We start from the raw sequence: 20,814 nt of genomic DNA on the forward strand, positions 1-20,814 counted from the left end.
AGTGGGGGGGGTCAAGCCCTGCTGCCCCACGCTGCACAGGGGGGCTCTACCATGAACACCCAGAGGTCTCAATCACCATTCCTGCATTTCTTTGAAAATTAAACTCCCTGTCCTTCTTTATGGAAATTACCAGGCCAAGATTGTGCCAGGCATTGACTGAGCATAAAGATTGGGAGAAGGATTGGCACCTTGGAAATCTTTTAAAGGAACAACACAATCTGAACAGAAGGATTTTTTAAGAATTAAAAAATTTACAGAAGTTAAAATAATACAATCAAATTGACTTTGGTGGGGGGAGGAGGAGAGAAAGGGAGAAGTCAAGAAAAAGTTAGCCATAACATTCTTTAATATAAAGGGTTTTTTCTTGTTTGGGGTTTTTCTTACTATCAAACAAACAAGAAGATACATACCATATTTACTCAAACCTAAGACAACTCTGAATTTAAAAGGACCCCCTAATAATTAGGTTCTTTATATGGAAATGTTATACATTTATTAAAATTTTCCAGGTATGCAAACTAATTATCAGAGGTTGGTCTTGAATCTGTCCCCCTCCTACTGCTACAGCAGGGAAATAGTGTTTGGGGGCATCAGGTGGCCCCTTTGCTCTCTTTCCCACCCACCTCAGCTTCTTCCTTGTGCAGCCCCCTCCACCCCCTTACTGTCAGACCCTGCTCAAGCTCTGTTGAAATACAAGAAACCAAAAAAACTCTGACTTTGAAACAGACATACCTATAGCGATCTGCATAAAAACAAATTATTCTGGCTACCTATAGACTTAAATCATCCAGAATAGATGCATTTAGTCTTTTTTTGCAAACTGCTGCAAGTTTCAGTACAAGTACTCCATAAACCCACATTTAAGCAGCAATTTTGTACCTACTTATACATAATACAAACTATGCCTGATAATAGTCCAAAGTCAAAAACCGTATGATTTATGACATAGTTCATTGGGCCAGGCCCCAGCAGAGTCAACAATGTTTTAAGCCACAGTGATCCCTGCAATTCAGCACTGCTCAGTTTGTATGTCAACTCCAGATACACCCTCCACAAAGGATCCATGTGCTAATTATGCTCCCTCCCCCACTCGCCAGCACATACTCATCACTGGAACCAGATGTCTGGGATCCTCCAAAAATTTATACGCAGATGAAGCACAGGGCAACTGGCTCCACCACCACTTCATGGTGGGCGGGGCCACACCAATCACATGCAATGGGCCAAGGGAAAGGGCAACAGAGCCTCTCATCTGTACAGAAGTTTGGTGATGTCTGCCAGACATCTAAGGCTGGTGAAGAAACAGGAATCATCAGAAATGGGAAAGTAAGGCACAGCTCAGCTGTGAGAGTGAAGAGGAAGTTGAAATGTATGGTTCACCATGATATCACCATGAGTTGAAAAAGAGGTGGTACTGAGGGGAAATGAGTGCAATGGGCACTGCGTCTTATTTAGATTGGATGCACTAATGTAGCCTTGTGGTAGGGTCCCATCAATATGTTTACCTAATATGGGCCATATGGTTTACAAGCATGCTCAGTGTGGGTTGCATTCAATTATCTTCATAGAGTTGGTTACCTTTACTAAGCACATGCCGCTTCTGGCAACAGATTAATGAAAGAGAATGTATTCAATGAGGTTTTCTTGTATGCAAATATAAGGTGAGGGAATATTTTCTCCATGCTGATTGGAGGGGCAGAAAAGTTTTTTATATTTGAGTAAATAGGGTAGCTGCCTGACTTCAGCAGCTAAGCAACTCTCTGAGCTAAGTTATTCCTGGGCATAAATAACTCCAAGAATTACAGAAAACTAATTAATTAAGGTTTATTCCAGACCACTTTAAATTGATTAACCAAACATCTAAAATCTTCTAGATTACTGAACAAAGAAAATAATGTTGGAGCTATCATCGGTTCAAATGTCCTGTAGTGAAAAGTGACTGAAGATGTTAATTTTAACAAATTCAAAAAGCACATGCACTGAAAAGTAGTTAAGGATAATTCACACTAAATTACATCTGTTTATCTAACTGCCCACTGTATGTACAAGTCTTGCTCCTGAACAATTCTGAAGAAACAAATGTTTTATTTTAATACTTGTAGATAATAAAACAGCAGTCATGATCTAAAAGGGAAGTAGTTAAAGAAGCTTTTCTGTAACGATTTATGAATCATAAAAGCTCTGCTAGTGATAATACAACTTGTAATGCATAAGCTTTGTGTTCCATAAGAACTATTTGGGGAAATCATGTACATTGAAAGCCATGAAACAACAACTGCATTTTTTTTAAATAGCACATAATAATAGTGAATTAGTTCCCAATGGATTTCTCACTTCAATACATATCTGCCAGAAACTACAAAACTGCAGATATTTGCCTCACTGTTTCAAAAACCTACCAACTAAGAATGCTTTTAAATAATTTTGTGGTTGCACAGAAGGGCTTCTATTATAAGAAAAGTAAAGTAAATTATTTTACTGTGTTATCTAACTATAGAGTGCCAGTATCCTATATTAATACAGATAAATACTGGACATACCTGCTCATGAGCACTCTCTTGTACATACACATGATTTCTTAAATAATACAATATCACTTCACACAGTTTATTCTACAGCCCTAACATGCAATGATCTCAGCACAAATCATCAAGAACCTGAGCTCTTCAGAGTTTATGGCCTAATTAAAATCAATTTAGGAAACTGAAAGCCTACTACTGACTTCAATATAATAGTAATTTGCCACCAATAAACAAATAGGTTTCTAACACCTGCACCCAGCACCATTTGAACAACAACAACAAAAAAGATACTACCTAGAATTGAAAATTTTCAGTGAATCAAATGAACATGTTACTCAAAATGTTTAGTTTTTTAATATTTGAAATAAAAGAAAATGGAATTTGAATGTGAAAGGCTAGCTAGGGTTAACCAGAGGACCGCAAAATCAAGGACAAAGTAATGACATCTCTTGTTTAGGATACTCACAAAGGAGTTGAGAACTTGATTCAAATCTCTGGTATAAAACAGGAAGAGAACGGGTTTAAATTAAGTTCTTCCATTTCCCAAGAGAGTGACCTAAACACCACAATATAGGGTGTTCTGTGATGAAGCTCTCTCAGTCTTTCCTACTAAAGCAGTTTCATTTTGCATTAAGAACTCAAATAAAATATCCACTAGTACAGAGATAGGGTAAGAAAGAATACAAGTCTAAGATTGTCTTATATGGGATTCACTTGGGATGAAGACAACTAGGTCCCAGTGCCTGTTCCTATGAATATTTCAGTATTTTCCACTGAAGCAGTCAGGAAGGGTAATAAACTATTCAGTGAAAACAGTCTAGCCATAGTTTGGGGCTATAAATATAAGATTATAACATAAAAAACAAATACACAACTCCCCCTCCCTGGTGGCTTTGCAAATTTTTCATATAGAAGAATATATCAATGGAATTCACTTGCTAACTACCACCCTCCAAACTGCAATTATGAAGGCAATCACCTTTCCATCAGCAACCCCATGACTTCTCCCTATAAGCAAATGCTGTAGCTGTTACAAGGAAGTAACATAAGGGAAAAAGACACTTTCATGTTTTCACCTTTCATTTTAATACATTTGCTTGAAAGAAAGAAAAAACGGAGATCCAATATATTCAGTCAGTCCTTTGTAGACCATTTGGTGTGATTGTTACCATTTGGGAAATTTTGACGTACAAGATACAACACAGATAAACACTATTTAAACACTATTTAACACACTGGCTATGTATGCAGTAAGAGAGCGAAGAAAGTTTGATGGAATACTGGAAAACAGACTGGAATTACACATAGGCTGAAACAATGACAAACACTGTTGTCTCAGTCTTTGTCTACCTAGTACAATAGTTCTCAACCTTTTTAGATTCAAGACAACCCTCATTAAACTCAAGGCACACCTCAGAAAAATGCTAGCTCATTGCTTTAATTGATTTCTTGACTATGGAAAAATAATAGACTAATTCTTCTGGTGCAAAGAACTCAAAAAGACTACAACAGGGCAGACTACTTTGACACTATAGATTCTTATTTGAAATCCCTGGGTTTATCTTGTGAATCATATGTAGGCATTTCACATCTAACAGTGTTAACGTTATGTGGCACCCTTTAAAGGATCACAAGTACCACAGGCTACAGAAGCACCTTGTTTGAGAATAATGATTTAGAAAATTGTGCAGCATTGGAACTCTTCTTTTTGACATGTCATAAAAAAACAACAGAGGAATGGAAAGCTCCTTTCTCAAGTGTTAGGAAACTCAAATGTATATTTAAGCACCTAAACAAGTGATGTGTTTCCAGTGGTATAAGGAGAACCTATAATTTTCATTTCACACATCTCTGAGCCCTTGGACTAAGTATTTATGAAAAGTGACTCAATGGAAATTTTGATGCCTAGCTTTAGGATAAAAGTTTCAAAAGTTGAGCCTTACACTGACTGTATTATTTATCTTTTTATTTAATTTAGGAATTCCCTTTATCTTCCACCCAAAAAGCATTCACAGGCTGCATCCATGTGTGTGGACATTTGGTTCCCTGAGGATAACTAGTAGCAATTCAACTTGTGCTGCCACTAGTTGTCCTCAGGGAACACTTGATACATATGCCTCTGCCACACAGCAGGTTACCCTGGATGGCGTAGGGGAGACTGGCCCGACAAGCCTTACCTATGGTCCTGGATATCCAGGGGTCAACCCCTCCTCCCCTTGCAGTGCAGAGAACAGATGAACATGTGGTATGAGGTGCCACAGATGTGTCTGCAGTGCCACATACTGCACGGCTGTGCTCATCTGGATGTGGCCACAGGTTGTTTTTAAATATAGACTCTGTATTTTTCCTTTAACGATAGAGATTAAATATCCTTTCATTTATTTATTTAGTACAGTTAATGTAACCTAGTCACTTTTTTCTTCTTTCTGATTTTATGAATGGATGATCAACAATTTACTTTTCAGGTTACTAAAAAGTACTTCCAAATTATACAACATAAGCACTTTACTTTGTCCCCCCCATACAGTGGAAAAAGGCACAACTAGCAGCTCTCCTAGTCCAGACAGGCAATTGCCTATGAAATTATCCTAAGGATTAAGCATGAGATTATAGCTGTATTGTATAAAATAACCTTCAGAATCCTGATTTCTTTCCATCTCATCTAGTGTTCCTATCATCATTCTAATCAAAGACTTTGAGAAAGGGCAAAACAAGGTCAACTTGATATATGGAGTCATGCTACCCTCAGTAGGACAAAATACTTCATTTTTTAAAACTATTTTATGTAGAGACAAAACCTAGTGTTTCTGTCAACATTCTTGTAGATACCTTCTTGTACAGGACCACCTTCTCCTTTATGATTATTTATAAAAACTCTATGTCCTTTCCTGGATATTAAATGTATCAAGAAAAAATGCTACAGCAGGTGTCCTATAAAGAAAGATAGTATATAAGAAGCATATTGATGGAGCTTGGGTCACTCTGGTAATCAGAGATGTGACTGCTGAAGGTACCATAAGTCAAAAGATGTATGTTGGTTGTAACAGAAGGTGTACAATGCATTGCTAATCATCAACAGAGCAGCTAGGATGGTCAGTGTGGTATAAAGTTCTGGCATACATCTATCTATGTAACATTTCCTTATTGTGCCCACATTTGATTCTGCCTTAAAGACACATCTTATGGTCTGCCTACAGGGACTCTAAATTATTTGTATAAAATAAGACTTGCATGTTTACTTCTTCTGCTCAACCCTATATTTAGAAAGGGACCCCTTTAAGGTGAGAGCTGCCTCTTCTTTAATTCAGTTCATTCACTCCTACCCTTTAACTCCTCCCAAAACACATCCAGTTTGGTTGGATATTGTAGGCAGCACCCCTGGTAGATTTTAGGGGCAATTTTTGCCTCCAAACTAATTACCAATAACATTAGTTTTAAAAATGGTGAGGCTCATGAACCCTTATTTTTAGGAGTATTCCCTGTGACCGCTGGGTTCCAATCCCCCTTTCTTGGGTAGTTCTAGTCCTGTAGGCAGATGTCACTATCCTCTTGGGACTGCTACGGTATTGGAGCAGCTCTCTTTCGCTCAGGGCCCCGACCTTGTTCTCGCCCGCCATGACTTGATGTTCTTCAGTGTCAAGGCCAGGTTGCGGCGCTCTCCGTGGCCCAGGTCCCTCAGCGGTCACATCCTGGGGCTCTGCCACCCCTACACCCCGGCCTCACGCCCCCTCAAGTGCGTCCTTCTTCTGTGGGTCCGATTCCTCAGTGGTGGGGGTGCTATTCCCCCTTTCCTTTTCCCTGTTTGACCCAGTATAGGGTCGCAGCACAGGCTTGGACCACTCACAGCCCCAAGGCCCTCTTTGTATGAAACACTCCCTCAGCTATCTCAGCTAGGGCATCCGATATAAGACCAAACAAAATACCATAACCAAACTTAAGGCTTCACTACCTGACCCTTTTGTTAGCTGAGGATCCTATCTGGACCTCTTCGGTCCTTCTGCGCAGACCCTGGCCCCTAATTTCCCTTGGACCCCTCCAATTTCCTACCCCGGTGGTTCAGCGGCAATCCTGCCCTGATTACTCTCTCTCCGAGCTCTCCCGGGTCTTCTTCCCCCTTGGGATCACTGCGTCTCCGCACCCCTGCCCCGGCACTCCACCTGTGGGTCCCACTATCTTCGGGTTCACACCCCGTCAGTCCGTCCATGGCTGTGCTGCCCACTCGTCTTTGGTCCGGCGCAGTCTCCAGCCACGCTGTCAGCCTCTGTTCCCTTGGAGCCACGCCATCAGCCGATGCCGTCGCTTTCTCCCTTTGAGGAGCCGGCAGCTGCTCCTCCCTGGGGCTTTCCGCCCCTCCCGCTGGTGGAGCTCCCAATTGCCCAGTCCTGGGGCTCTCTCTCTCTTCTGCTGCTGCAGCTGCCTCTTTTAACTTTCCTGGCTGGCGTCCTTCCCTGACGTCACTGATTGGATGCACCTGCATAAACACGCGGCTGACACGCTGCACGGATCCTTTCGGCGTCGGCGTCGTGTGTTTCTCCTCAGGTTTTGCAGGTAAGCCCTGTTTACTAGTCATCTCCCCGGGACATTCCCACTCTTCTTCTGTTGAAACAAGTTTTTTTTCTCCTATTGAACAACAGACTGGAGACTTTGGAGAAGTGTCTTGGGTCCTGATCCTAAAGATAGTTACGCATTCAAATTTTTGGGCCTTGATTCCTCTCATCAGGACATTGTACTGGATGAATGAATGTCATACTGAATAATTATTGTATTCCCAAATACATAAACCAGAGTTTTAAAGAGATGCAGATACATAAAGAGACAAAGGACAAAGAAAAAGAAATGAGAGAGATTAAACTAAGTATTGATTGAAAGTTTGGTTTGAGAATGTCAATGTGGTATGTCACTGGAGTTGCTCATATCTAGTTTCCATCTATGAGCCAGACTCACCAGAAATATTAGATCTTTCATGATGTGCTATGGCTCAAGACTCCCATGACTGACATAGTGAATCAGTAAGGATGAGGATGACACAAAAGTAAAAAAATTAAGGAAAAAAAATATACTAAACATTTAACAGAAGGGCTAGGAAGCCCTTTTGGCTCAACAGGGAAATCAAGGTCCCTCCTAAGAAAGAAGAAAGAGGCATAACAACAACAGAAGCTTGGGATAGGCCCCAAGAAGGACTCTACAACAACAGCCCGCACTTGTAGGAAACAAATTAGGAAAGCTAAGGTGGCGACTGAGCTCAAATTAGCAATGGGAATCAAGGACAACAAGAAGTCCTTCTTAGGTACATAGGGAACAGAAGGAAAGCAAATGAGAGTGTGGGGTGATTGCTTAGCAACTCAGGACACCTGGTTATCAACACTTAGGAGAAAACTGAACTCCTGAATGACTAGTTTGCCTTGGTATTTCACCAGGCAAGGAGAAAATCATGCCAGGTAGGATACAGAATGAACAGGGCAGGAATGATTGCCTACCTACTATTGCCATAGAACTGGTATGTGATCAATTGAAGAAATATGTCAGCAGGACCGGATAAACTCTATTGAGAGTGCTGAAGTAGCTGGCTGAAGTCATCGTGGAACCCCTGGTGAAACTCTTTCAAAACTTTTGGTGCTCCAGAGAGGTTCCTGAGGACTGAAAGAGGGCCAAAGTTGTGCCCATCTTCAAGAAAGGGAGGAGGGAGGGCCCAGGTAACTATAGGCAAATTAGCCTAACTTCTATCCCAGGGAAAATCCTAGGAAAAAATCATTAAGGAGTCTACTTGCGATAGACTTGCAGAAGGTAGGATTCTGAATGGCAACCATCATGGCTTCATCACGGGCAGGTCTTGCCTTACCAACCTCATCTCCTTTTATGATTAGGTAACTCACCACCTGGATAAGAGAGACGAGGTTGATATTGTATACCTTGACTTCCAAAAAACCTTCAATCTGGTATCCCATGATGTTCTTACGACAAAATTGGAGGATTGTGGGCTTAACTGCAAGACAGGTGAGTACGAAGCTGACTGAATGGATCTGTATAATCCTGGTGAGAAGTGACCAGTGGTGTCCCACAGGAGTCAGTGCTTGGTCCAGTACTCTTCAACATCTTTATCAGTGATTTGGATGTGGGAGTGAAGAGCTCACTGGCCAAGTTCACAGACGACACCAAGTTATGGGGAAGCATGATCATGCTTGAAGATAGGCTACAGATACAGGCAGATCTAGACAGGCTAGCAAGCTGGGTGGGTCAGAACCAGATGAAGTTCAACATTGAGAAATGTAAAGTGTTCCACTTGGGGATGAACATCCCCCTGCACACCTACAGGCTTGGTGGCACCAAACTGACCAGCACCACGAACAAAAGGGACCAAGAAATAATAGTAGACCACAGTATGAATACGAGCCAGCAGTGCAACGCTGTAGCCAGCAGGGCAAATAATACTCTGGCATGCATCAAACTGATGCATCTCCAGCAAAATCAAGGAAATGATTCTTCTATTCTACTCAGCAGTGGTGAGATTGCAGCTGGAGTACTGCATCCAGTTCTGGATGATGCACTTTAACAAGGACGTGATAAAGCTTGAGAGAGTCCAAAGAAGGGTCACTTGTATGATCAGAGACTTGCACGGCAAGCCATATGAGGAAAAGCTGAGGGACCTGGGACTCTTCAGCCTGAAAAAGAGAAGGCTAAGAGGGGACTTGGTAGCAGCTTACTGCTACATCAGGGGAATACATCAAGGGCTCAGTGAACAACTGTTCACCAGGGCATTCTTGGGGAAAACCAGGAGTAATGGCCACAAACTCCTGGAAGACTGTTTCAAGCTCAACACTATGAAAAATGTCTTCACAATTAGAGTGTTCAGGCTGTGGGATAAGCTCCCTCCAGAGGTGGTACAATCATCTATCCTGGAAATCTTCAAGAGGAGACTGGACAAACACCTTGCTGGGGTCAGCTGACCCCAGTTGTGTTTCCTGCCTGTTAAATGATCTTCTGAAGTCCCTTCCAGCCTTACCATCCATGAATCTATAAATTAAACTTGAAATATCATGAGAAAAATCAGTTCTGGATATAATAAAACTGAACAAAAGGTTATGGAATGATTACAGCTACGTTTATATTTTAATACTAAGATTTTAGTATTAGAATTATTTAAATGTGTAAAATTTTTGATAATCTCAGTGTAGGTCCTAGAGGATCATGACCACCTCAAGAAATGGAGAGGAATGGAGTAGGGTATGTACCAAAAAGTGAGACTAAAAAAGCTTTCAAAAGAATTATAGAAGAAATGATTGTACAGTGTCTACTCCCAATCAGGGATAATTAACTTAAGTAGATGTCATTAGTTTACAACCACCAATTTCACACTGATATATACACAAGCATGTTTGAAAAAAATGCTAAATGAGATGTAATTAATATATATTGCAACAGCAATTACTTACTTATAACTTCAGAGAAAGGTATTCAACTAATATTCATTATCTTATTTTTTTTAATTGGAACCTGTTCTCATGAGTTCTTAGAACAAATGGCAGCAAGGTAACTGGCTGCTTTAGCTTCAGGTTGCTCAGGCATTTTATGCCAATGCCATCTCGAAGAAATATGACTTTAGCTAGGGGCAGAATAATCTCTCTTTATTTTAATCATATTGATGCATAAAGCATTTGTTTTATTCCAAGTGTCTTTGATCAGATGTCTTGATATTGAACAATTTTCCCAAATAAATGCAAATGTGACAAAATAAAGACACCAGATACAATTCCATACTTTTCAAACAGACTAACCTCCATTCCTAAGAGGGTGAATTCATTTGGCACCACCAACTGAGAAAGTGTGTTTTAAAGGCTGTATTGAAGGGATGCCTGGATTAGTTACAAACAATTGCCTATAATGGTATCTGTTTTGATTTGCATTGAATTACCCTGCTGCTTCTGCCTGCACTGAGACTTCTGTCGTGCTGACTGGACTTTGTAGGTTATGTTATGAGGAGACAAGAAGGGTCTGCTCAGTTTTATGTTCATGATAAAGTATACTACATATTTTAAAGGTTATATAGAGATTTTTCTAGGACAAAGTATAAAGTCTGCTATCATCAATGAACGATCAATTATTGCTGAATGATTAAGTTGTTATCATATTTCTTCTTACATGAAAACTATATGTATTCTTAAGAAATCATTCTTAATGCTATTTGTTCTACATTTTAGTTTGGAAATAATCCACGGAAGAGTAAACATCTTTGGTTAGAAAGAAACAGTGTTAAAAAGACAAAACAGTGATGCATAAAAATAGCCTATATTTAATAAGATATTTTAAAACTAAAAAAAAAGTCATTTCTTTTCAACGTACAAATTTTCTTATCATAAAGTTATTATTGTCGCATACTATTACTGCAGTCTATCCTTATATAAAATATAAGTGATAACCTTGATAAATTTGGTAAATATCTTTGAAAGTAGAATGAGAATAATATAGCTGGCAAGGCTTTCGTAAAGGTACTTACATGATCAATTAGTTCCCGAACCATTCCATTCCACTGTCCGCTGGCATCATCCTGGGCTCCATATTTTCCATCCTCCACAAGCCTAATTTCATAGTTAAATCCAAGGATGGTGGACAGTTCCCTGAGGAGGTCAATGCAATATCCTTCAAATCGATCATTCCCATACAAAGGTTTGTCAGACTTCTTGAACATCACATATGGCTCTTCCTGTAAGAATTGAAAGCACAGAGAGAGTGTCAATCATACAGTATATTAACTTTTTTGTTAATATATTACCATGATATCATGTCCTGTGCACAGAGGTTATGAAGAGAAAACTGTCATTGCATCATTCAAAAAACAATTTCTCTCATTTTTAAGTGACATCAAAAAGCCAATGCTGCAGCCATGTTGCCAATGCAGCTGTACTCAACTCAATTTGAAATGTATTCTTTAACAAATTCCTTATTTGTCCCAAGTATTGATTGGGTGGAATTCTGTAACCTGCTTAAAAATGAAAGTAACCTAAAAACGTGTTTATTTTGGCAATTGAATACTAATAGTTTTATTATGGATCTCTAATATCAATCAAGAGTCCTAAGTACCACATGCTATACTTTTCTTAACAGCAGGGATGTTAATAGTGCTCTCAATGCCTTATTAAATAAGTATATAGAAAAACCCTTCAAAAAACATCAGCCACAGTACATTCTGTTCTCCTGCATCAAGTTAAAAGTTGTTATTTAGGAGAGCACAGAACACTAATGAACATATTAACATAAAAAGTACATGAAAACCAAATTTTAACTTTCTCAAGTTTTCAGCTCTCAAACTTAATTCTAAAGTTATGATATGATTGAAGATTCAGGCAGCTATATATTGTTTCAAGTAATGCCTAGAGAATAGCGTATACTTTACTAAGAACTGCCAGTTACTTTAATTTTTTTGGTAGTAACCTAATAGCTGACACCATGTGGGATTTCTGATTATATATTGGTTGTAGAAAAAAGTCTAGCTTTCACTAAATACAGTATAATGACAAGGAAAGGAGAGAGGCTTATAGTTTTCTACTACCAATACAGTGCCAATCTTCAGTTTCCAACTGAAACAGGATAGGTTAGATGCATGAGCTCAAGCTTTGCTGATGTTTTAGAGTCCTTTCCATTTTATGCAAGGATAAAAAATAACCACAAAGTAAGGTAAGAAAAATGGCACCAGATGCAATCACTGCACCAGACACAAGATTCAATGAATAATAAAATAAATTCTCTAGGGTAACTTTACAAAATGCATACAGTCCAAAATCCCTGCCTCAGCATTCATAGGGGTTAATGGCACTTCATTCTACTGGCACCTGGCAGCTTTAATAAGGGTCTGTCAGCATTTCCAATATAAACCCCATTTTGAAGAGTCCCATAACTCATCCATTTTAATTTGCATACAGCTGAAACTTTAGCACACAAGTTTTTAGCCTGAATAGGAAGAGGGAATGCATGAAGATTTTCCTTTTTAAAACCAAGTATTTTCAGCAAGTGGATATTTCCCCTTCATGTAATTTAAAGAGACTGCTGGCCTTTTTATTTTAATTGCCATGTTAAGATTTTGTTATCCATACTTAAAATAAATGCATTTATGGTTTAATGTTTTATTCACACAAACTATAATACTTCTGCCAGTGGAGCTCCTCACGAGTTAGGCTTTTGCAGAGTTCAGTACTTTAGTTTTTAACAATATATGCCAAATAATTAAAAAGATTTTGCATTTTTAAATTTTAAAATAAAATAAAGTGTTGTAATGGAATTTCATTCAGTCTAGATAGCCGACAACTGTATATACAAGCTGCATGCACACACACAATACTTGCAAAGCTGCATATATCCAGTCTTGGACAGTGATAAAAAAAAAAGATTCTATCAGATTTGAACATCTTCTTCATGGTACAGTTCAAGCTATCTCACCTACAGATATTTTAATGTGTTATATAATTTGATTTTTACTTTGTTTTTAAAAGCACTTCTGGAATAAATCAGACAACTACTTTCTAAAAACCTGAGACACAATTTTATCTAGGTATTCATTTGGCATGTGATTAATACTGTACAAATAATTTCAAGGCTAGTAATGGATATCTGATGAATACAGATAGTGCGTGTGAAATACCTACATAATATTTACCTTAATTACCCATATAATTTTGTATGATGAAACATTTTAAAAAATATATATATTTTTTTTTTAAAGAACTGCATCTATAGATTAACTCTTCACCTTAAAATTTCCATCTTAATAAAAAGCAGTACACAACTGAAAACCTCAGTGGAATTTTTACAGATGAACACTATAAAGATTAATACTGAAAGGAAGACAGATGATGACACAGATGAGTAACTAAAACAGTTTCAAAAGCCTCCTGGTATCTCCATCTAATTTTTTTCAATGCTTTTCACTCCTCACCTTCTTAACATGATAGGAACCTTTAATTCATCATTTCTGTCACTGATAAACCAGCTTACTTTCACTGAATCACAAAGAAAGAACAGATAGATTTGAATGTGTTAATTGATATACAACGTTCCATTAACATAAAGCACACTGTTTTCTTTGCATAACAGGAAAGAAGAAAATGATGAGGGTCTAACCATTTCAAGATGTTATGCCTTTTCTCATGCTTTTATAATGGAAGCCAAAAAAGCCCAACCATTTCTAGCATTCTTCTTTTGAAAAATGCCTTGATTGGATATATGTATTCATAGTTAGCTATTCATTGACTGCCTCCACAACTTGACCATTAACAGCAATGTTCTCTTGAGCCTTATTTTTATTAAATCACATTGACATGCACAAATTTTTTTTTTATCACATTCAGACACAGACCATCATGCTCATTAACTGTTTTTACAGTCTCTGACACTGGCTTTGCACTGGGTAACAAGAATATTGGGTCATCATCGAACCCAAGATCAGTTAAGAGGTGTTCATGAATAGGAGTTCAAAATTCTTCCCCCTTGTCAAATCTTTCCAAACCTTATCTCATAATAAATTCTGCATGCTGAAGAGCCTGTGAGCAGAATCAGCCTTGTTTCTCACCCTAGAAAAACACTAACCATCACTGTGAGATATATGAATGTGCACATGAATGTTAAATGTGCATATTAGAATCTAAGCTTCAATTTTTGTTTACTGAATCTGCTGATGGCAACTAATTCATTGCTTTATTTTAGCTTCAAAATATATTCAGTGTTAGGCAGCATGGCAGCACTCTTACCCATATCAGTGGCTTGAGTCATTAAATTTCTGGTTGCACACAATAGTCACTCACTGCTGTTGACTTCCTGATCTGCTGTTGAAGACGGAGACTTTTGATGAGTTTTCCTCGAAATTCTGCACCTGGCAGTACACTCCATAGGCCAGGGCTGTCTAGTTTCCAAGCAGCTGTTCCACAGGCTGCCCCAGTGGGGGACTAGATTCCATAGATTCCATAGACATTAGGGCTGGGAGGGACCTTGTAAGATCATTGGGCCCAGCCTCCTGCCCAAGGGGCAGGAAGTCAGCTGGGGTCAACGGATCCCAGGAACATAAGTGTCCAAATGTTTCTTAAAATTATCCAGAGTAGGTGCTTGCACCATCTCTGGGGGGAGTCTGTTCCAGGCCTTGGGGGCTCAGACAGTAAAGAAGTTTTCCTTATGTCCAGCCTAAAATGATCTTGCAGGAGTTTGTGACCGTTGGACCTTGTCATCCCCTGGGGTGCTCTGGTGAACAGCTGTTTCCCCAGATCCTGATGCACACCCCTTATGTACTTACAGGCTGTCACCAAGTCACCCCTGAGCCTGCACTTCTTCAGGCTGAAGAGTCCCATAGCTCTCAGCCTTTCATCATAAGGCCTGTTTTCTTGCCCTCGCATCATGCGCGTGGCTCTCCTCTGGACTCTCTCGAGCTTCTCAAGCTTCTGGACTCTTTCAAGCTTCTGGACTACATGCCCAGCAGATTACACCAGGGCAAGCCACAGCTTCCTGGGCCTCACACCCTGCAGATATGCCTCATGAGCCACCCCTTCACCCTCCATCCATATCCACCCAACTGCTACACCATGTGCCTGGGACCCTCTCTCTACCCATGAAGGTGTTCCTCCACTACACTGCACACTTGTATGGGTGCCACACCGCTGTGGGCCTGCAACTGCACCCTGTTGTAGCACACACCCACATGGGTGCCCCACTGCTGCACCTTATGCCTGTGATTCTGGCACCCCCACTAAACTGCATGCCCCAGACTCACCCTTAGCTCACTGTGTTACCACACTGCCCCACTCCCTGCCCTAGGGAAGGGCAGTAAATGGCAGCTAGAAGAGGGAGTGGGAGCCCAGATGCTGTGGAGTGTTGGGGAAGCCATAATTTAACCCCATTCAGTTGGACAGCCCTGTCATAGATTATCACTTGAAATGGTATCAAATACTTTTAAGTAATCAATAAAAAGTTGTTCAATAGGTAATATTGATCCTGAACTTTTCAATAATTTGACAAACTTTTGTGATATGATCATGTGACCCTTCTCCCTTTCTGAAACCAGCTTGTTCTAATGGTTGTTCTTTTATCAGTCATTCCACACAGTCATTCATTATGCAGAACAGAAGTCTTCCTCATGTGTTACAAACTTCTGATATATCCTTTCTCTTTGGTAAGTTCAGAAAGATTCATTTTATCCAGCTGACAGACCACATTCTAGGAATCTACATGGTAGCATAGTTGATGCAATAAAAGATACTACCCTAAGAAATCGCTGGCTTTCACAGTAATCTACCTATTGTGTTTTTTTCCCATTAGACCAAAACTATGGTATACAATTACTTTTAATAATTCTGCTGATATGTTATCTAGCCCTGTTGCTTTTCCAGCTTCATTTGCAGAACAGTGTTTGCCAGATCCTCTGGTAAAATTGATAGCCCCAGTTTCATGATCTCCTTTCTGTTATCTGTTATTATTATTATTAATTTTGAGACACATCATTTGGCACAATAATTTCCTCACCAGCATTTGATTATTCTGTCATTATGATTTTTGTCACATTTTAACACAAGCAACTTTTGGTGCAAGTTTTTTGATCCACAGAATATCCCTTTTGTATTACCTTCTTTATGATTCTCAAGTTCCATGTATCTTGCTATTATATATTCGCCCTTGTTTCATCTAGCTTGCCTTTGGATCTGTCTGTCTGGTTACATATATCCTCTTCTGTGGTGTTCAGTCTCCAAGTTATTATTTTTCACTCTTCATCATTTTTCACCAGTTTAATTGCCTTATCATTTAACCATTTTGCAATCCAATGTGTTGACAGTTTTGAGCATCATATGTTTCACTAAATTACATTCGGGTTGTTCTTATCTTTCATATGCAACAATCCCTCAAACACACTCTGGACAGAAGGGAGATACTTTTTCATGATTCTGGACAAGTTCAGATGTATAACTTTAACATAATACTTCTTTACATTTTGGAAGCTAACACATGGTAGTCTAACCCACTGCCTGTACTTAGGAAAGCTTCTGTCCACTACATACTACAGCTCAACGGTTTATTTTCCTGATGATGTAGATAATGAAGATATTTCCTTCAGGAAGATAAACCAGACCTACTATGCAGAAACAGTGTCCAAGACAAATTATTTAAGTACTCTTTAGTTACTTAAATCAATCCTAGGCTGTTCCAGGTAACCTCACTGAACTTTTTCTTTGATTCAATTTCCCTGTGACCCTAAAGATCTTGGCAAGGAAAGGGAGAAATGCCAAGCCATTCAATAGAACCTAATGCAAAAGCAGTAGAGGCAAAACAAAGCCTGAGTGCACTCAGTGCATTTTAGAATGCTTTCTTTACACTTTAAAACTTAAATGGAAGATATTTTTAGAATGCTTTAATACATTATTAATTCTTTTCTTACTGACCAGGCAGGTGGAAAGGGGGCAAGCAACATTTCCCTTACACCCCTTACTATTCCCTGCAGAGACAGTGAGTCAGAGGAAGCAGAGTTATGGTTTGTCTTTATAGGGGGTTGCTTTAGCATAGTGATTCCGGATAACTCACTGTGTGGACAGTCTTATTTTATAATGACGCATTGTTGGGAAAATAATCCCTTATGTAAGGATATAAGCCTAAAGAGTCTGGCATTTCTTTGACAGGAAGGATAAGGAACAATTTTGTCAGCTTTCAGAGACTTTCTAAATTATTTCTTCCTTCTTACTGAGTGGTTCTTTTTTAGATCCTGCAAAACTGCGGGATACAATCATGACAGAAAGTCATATGCTTTTGAGTTCTTGAGAGTAACACAGTTTAACAGTCTTAGTTGAGGGCTCGAGGTACTACTGTAGTGTGAATTATAATGTTAAATTTAAAAAAACAAACCAAAACAAACAAACAAACACTACCACCACCACATACCTCTCCTGTACGGAAGGTACAAATCCAAAGATTAAGAAATATTAAGTCTGCTTTCAAGGATGTTGGCATGTATTTACCTGTATGTTCCTAACTGGGGAGGGGAGGGGCAAGTTGAGGAAGAATGCAGAAATATGGCACTTTTTGGGTAAGGGAATGTCTTAGACCAGTGGTGCTCAGCCTTAGAATCATAGAACTGTAGAACTGGAAGAGACCCGTAGGATCATCAGGTTTGGCCCCTGCTGTGGACAGGAAATTATTGGGCTTAGACAAGCTCAGCAAGGTGCCTGTCCAGCCTCCTCTTAAACATCTCCAATGAAGTGACAGCACCATACCTGATAGAAGTGTGTTCCAGATTCTAGCAACCCTTACAGAGAAAAAGTTCTTCCATATGTGTAGCCTGAATTTGCCCTCTATAAGCTTATGTCTGTTTGTCCTTGTCCTCCCTTGAGGTGCCCTCCTGAAGAGTTGCTCCCCCAGATCTTTGTGTTCTCCCCTGATGTACTTGTAGGCAGCCATCAAATCACCTCTCAGCTTCTCTTACTGAGGCTGAACAGGTCCAGTTCCCCAAGTCTCTTCTCGTGGGGCTTATCCTCCATGCCTTTGACCAAGAAGGTGGCCCTTCTTTGTACCCTCTCAAGCTTAGCCATGTCCCTCTTGAAGTGCGGTGTTCAGTTCTGACTTCATGGGCCAGATGAATAGTGTGAGGCAAGGCTGTGGGCCAAATGGAGCCTCATGAGCTGTGATTGGGCCATCAGGCCCAGCACCACCACCTCCTGATCAGGGGGTCCTGACACCTACCCTTCCCAGCCTCTGTGTGCCAGTATTGGGCCCTAGGAAGCTAGCATCACCCCTTTCCTGCTCCTGTTCCCTGGATTCTGGTATCTGGCATCTGATCAAGTGCACTGAGCCTGGGACTCCCTATGGGTACCACCAAATTTCCACACCTGTGGGGAGGTCTGCAGATCAGATGGCATGATGCTACAGGCCAGATTCCACTCATGAGTAGGGGTTTGGAACCCCTGCCTCAAACCACACTGCAGTGAAACTCTGTTCAGCTGAAGAGTAAGATTAATGATATCCGGAGTGAGTTCTTCCCTCAGATGGAAAGAATAGAGAAATATTTCCCAATTTACATATAGTGATAAATAGGACAGAAAAGCAGAAATGTGAAAAAAAGTAAATGTGAACAATGATAATGACCTTTAGTTTGAGAGGGACACTGCTGGAGAAAGTGTATTAAGCTAGATGAGGTATTGTTGCTTTCTTTAATTTAGCATTATAATTCACATATCATAGTACATAGAGCCCTCAACTAAGACCAAGACCTTACTGTATTAGGTTTTATACATACACCTAAATGAGCTTGCAGTATAGAAAGATAAGAAAGGTAAAAGGTGGAAGAAAATGAAATATTCTGTCCCTGCTTTATAGTTGATATTGGTGGCTTTTCTTTATTCTACAGCGAGATTTAGAATGATATAACTTTACTTAAATCTTGTTGAATTCTCATGTAGTTTTGAATTACACTGATTCAAAGGTATGTGTGCTCCTGCACAGCTAATTTTGTAGGTAAAAGCACTTTCATAGTACTGAGAACACTTTTTCAATACAAACAGAAAATAGAAAAGGTATCCCTACAATGGCAGCAAGGGGAGCCAGACACTTAAAAATGATAGTATGTGTACTTGCTCACATCCAGCATTGTCCTGTGACATAAGATAATTTTGTTATAGAGCTGATTTTCAGGGGTGGTGAAATCTGAAGTGATCAATGAAAACAAACTGTGGAGGTACTTTCTACTCTCCAGCCCACCTTAATTAGTATAATGTTCATCTGAACAGCTTTTAGCTACTTTTCTGAAAGGAAAAGGGGCTCAAAGGGCACATGACCTAAATGCTACTTTTAAGTTCTTTTTCTATTATCTCTTCAAATCTAAAAATAGACAACAGAGAAACTGGAGACACTAGATTTTTCAAAGGAGAGAAATTTTCCAGATTTCCAAGCCTAAAGCAGAAGTGTAAACGCATGATCCATTCCAAAGTTTATTACAAATTTGAGATATACTGAAAATGCAATACTTTCAAGGCTAAACACCTAAGTTGCAACTGCAAGAATGAGGCACTAAATAATAATTTGCTTGAAATATGCAATTTGGGTAACTGTGAATGCAAATGGGCACTTGAATATTTTACAGTATATGAGGAATGCCTTTTTGCACATGGGTGTGCATATTTTGTCACTGTATCGAAGTGCTCAGTAGACACATCTACATGAGACACCACATCACTGTAGTGATGAGCTACATCATTGCTACGGCAATGTAGTGTCGGTGGGCACGAACTATGATGTCAATGCTACTGCGCAGTAGTGTGGGAAAAAAACCATGCAACATCAGAACTTCATGGTAACACTGCTTAAGCAAGTACTAAATGACTCCCTTTAGATACAAGCACTAAATACTTAAGCAAGTACTAAATCACTGTGAAGTAACAACTGTACAGTCTGGCACATGTGTAGACATGCCCAGTGTGGAAAAAATAGCACTCTTGGTGCTGAGATTCATAGCATTGACAACAAATTTAATTATGTATATAATCAAGATTAGCCTTTTTGACAACACATAACATTAGATGTTTGAGGATATTTCTATTATCATATCCTTTAGATTTCAACACATGGGTATGATAAATATACAGTCTCAAAATCATCCTTAACCTGAGTCTCGTCTATAATATTTAGCAACTTATTTTGATCCTCAATTCCCCAAACCTCCAGAACATACCAAATATACATCAATTGCCAGGTGAACTTTGGACCAGAGGAATGGTAAGCATAAGAAATTCAGAAGGGAACATAAGAGGCTCACTTTCTAAGTAGAAAACCCTGATAACCACTCATTGAAACAGTGGTTGAGACCTTCAGTGGATGTACCACCTTTTCTTTCCTGACTGAAATTAGGAAGGATTTTATATGGAGTGCAAGTAGGTTGCTTTGCTGGAAGAAAACAATAGATTCAGGAAGTATTACCACCATAGGCACATGAGAGAAAAGAACTTGCAAACAAAGAAACAGAAAAAGGAGAAATTGGAGACAAGTTTTGCTAGTTAATACCACTGCAGTAAGAGTGTGAAGCAGCCTAACAAAAGTCATAGTCTGCATTTACCAGAAAGAACTTAGAAGAGCTCTATATATTTCTTAATTGTTACCATGCATAGAAAAAGTGGGAAATATTACTGAAGATCCAGAAGGCCAAAGAGAATGAAGAAATGTACAAAGACCTGTAGATAGTAGCTGATCCCAACCAATAAGACAATGTAGAGTAGCAACAAAGAGATCTAGGTTATTCTAAACTAAGGAGAAAGGAAATAAACTTCTCCATAAAAAGATGATGTGG

General features: G+C 39.4%; 1 protein-coding gene across 1 annotated transcript in view; it reads right to left on the reverse strand.

The window, feature by feature from the left end:
• The window catches only part of GRIK2 (glutamate ionotropic receptor kainate type subunit 2), an 805,806-nt gene that overhangs the window by 332,513 nt on the left and 452,479 nt on the right, over positions 1 to 20,814 (reverse strand). Inside the window, exon 10 of the mRNA XM_019520163.1 lies at positions 11,014 to 11,220. Coding sequence (XP_019375708.1) covers positions 11,014 to 11,220 — 207 coding nt within the window. The remainder of the gene's footprint in view (positions 1 to 11,013; positions 11,221 to 20,814) is intronic.

This window comes from Gavialis gangeticus, unplaced genomic scaffold (assembly GCF_001723915.1).
Source record: "Gavialis gangeticus isolate Ggan-Ray unplaced genomic scaffold, GavGan_comp1, whole genome shotgun sequence".
Lineage (NCBI taxonomy): Eukaryota > Metazoa > Chordata > Crocodylia > Gavialidae > Gavialis > Gavialis gangeticus.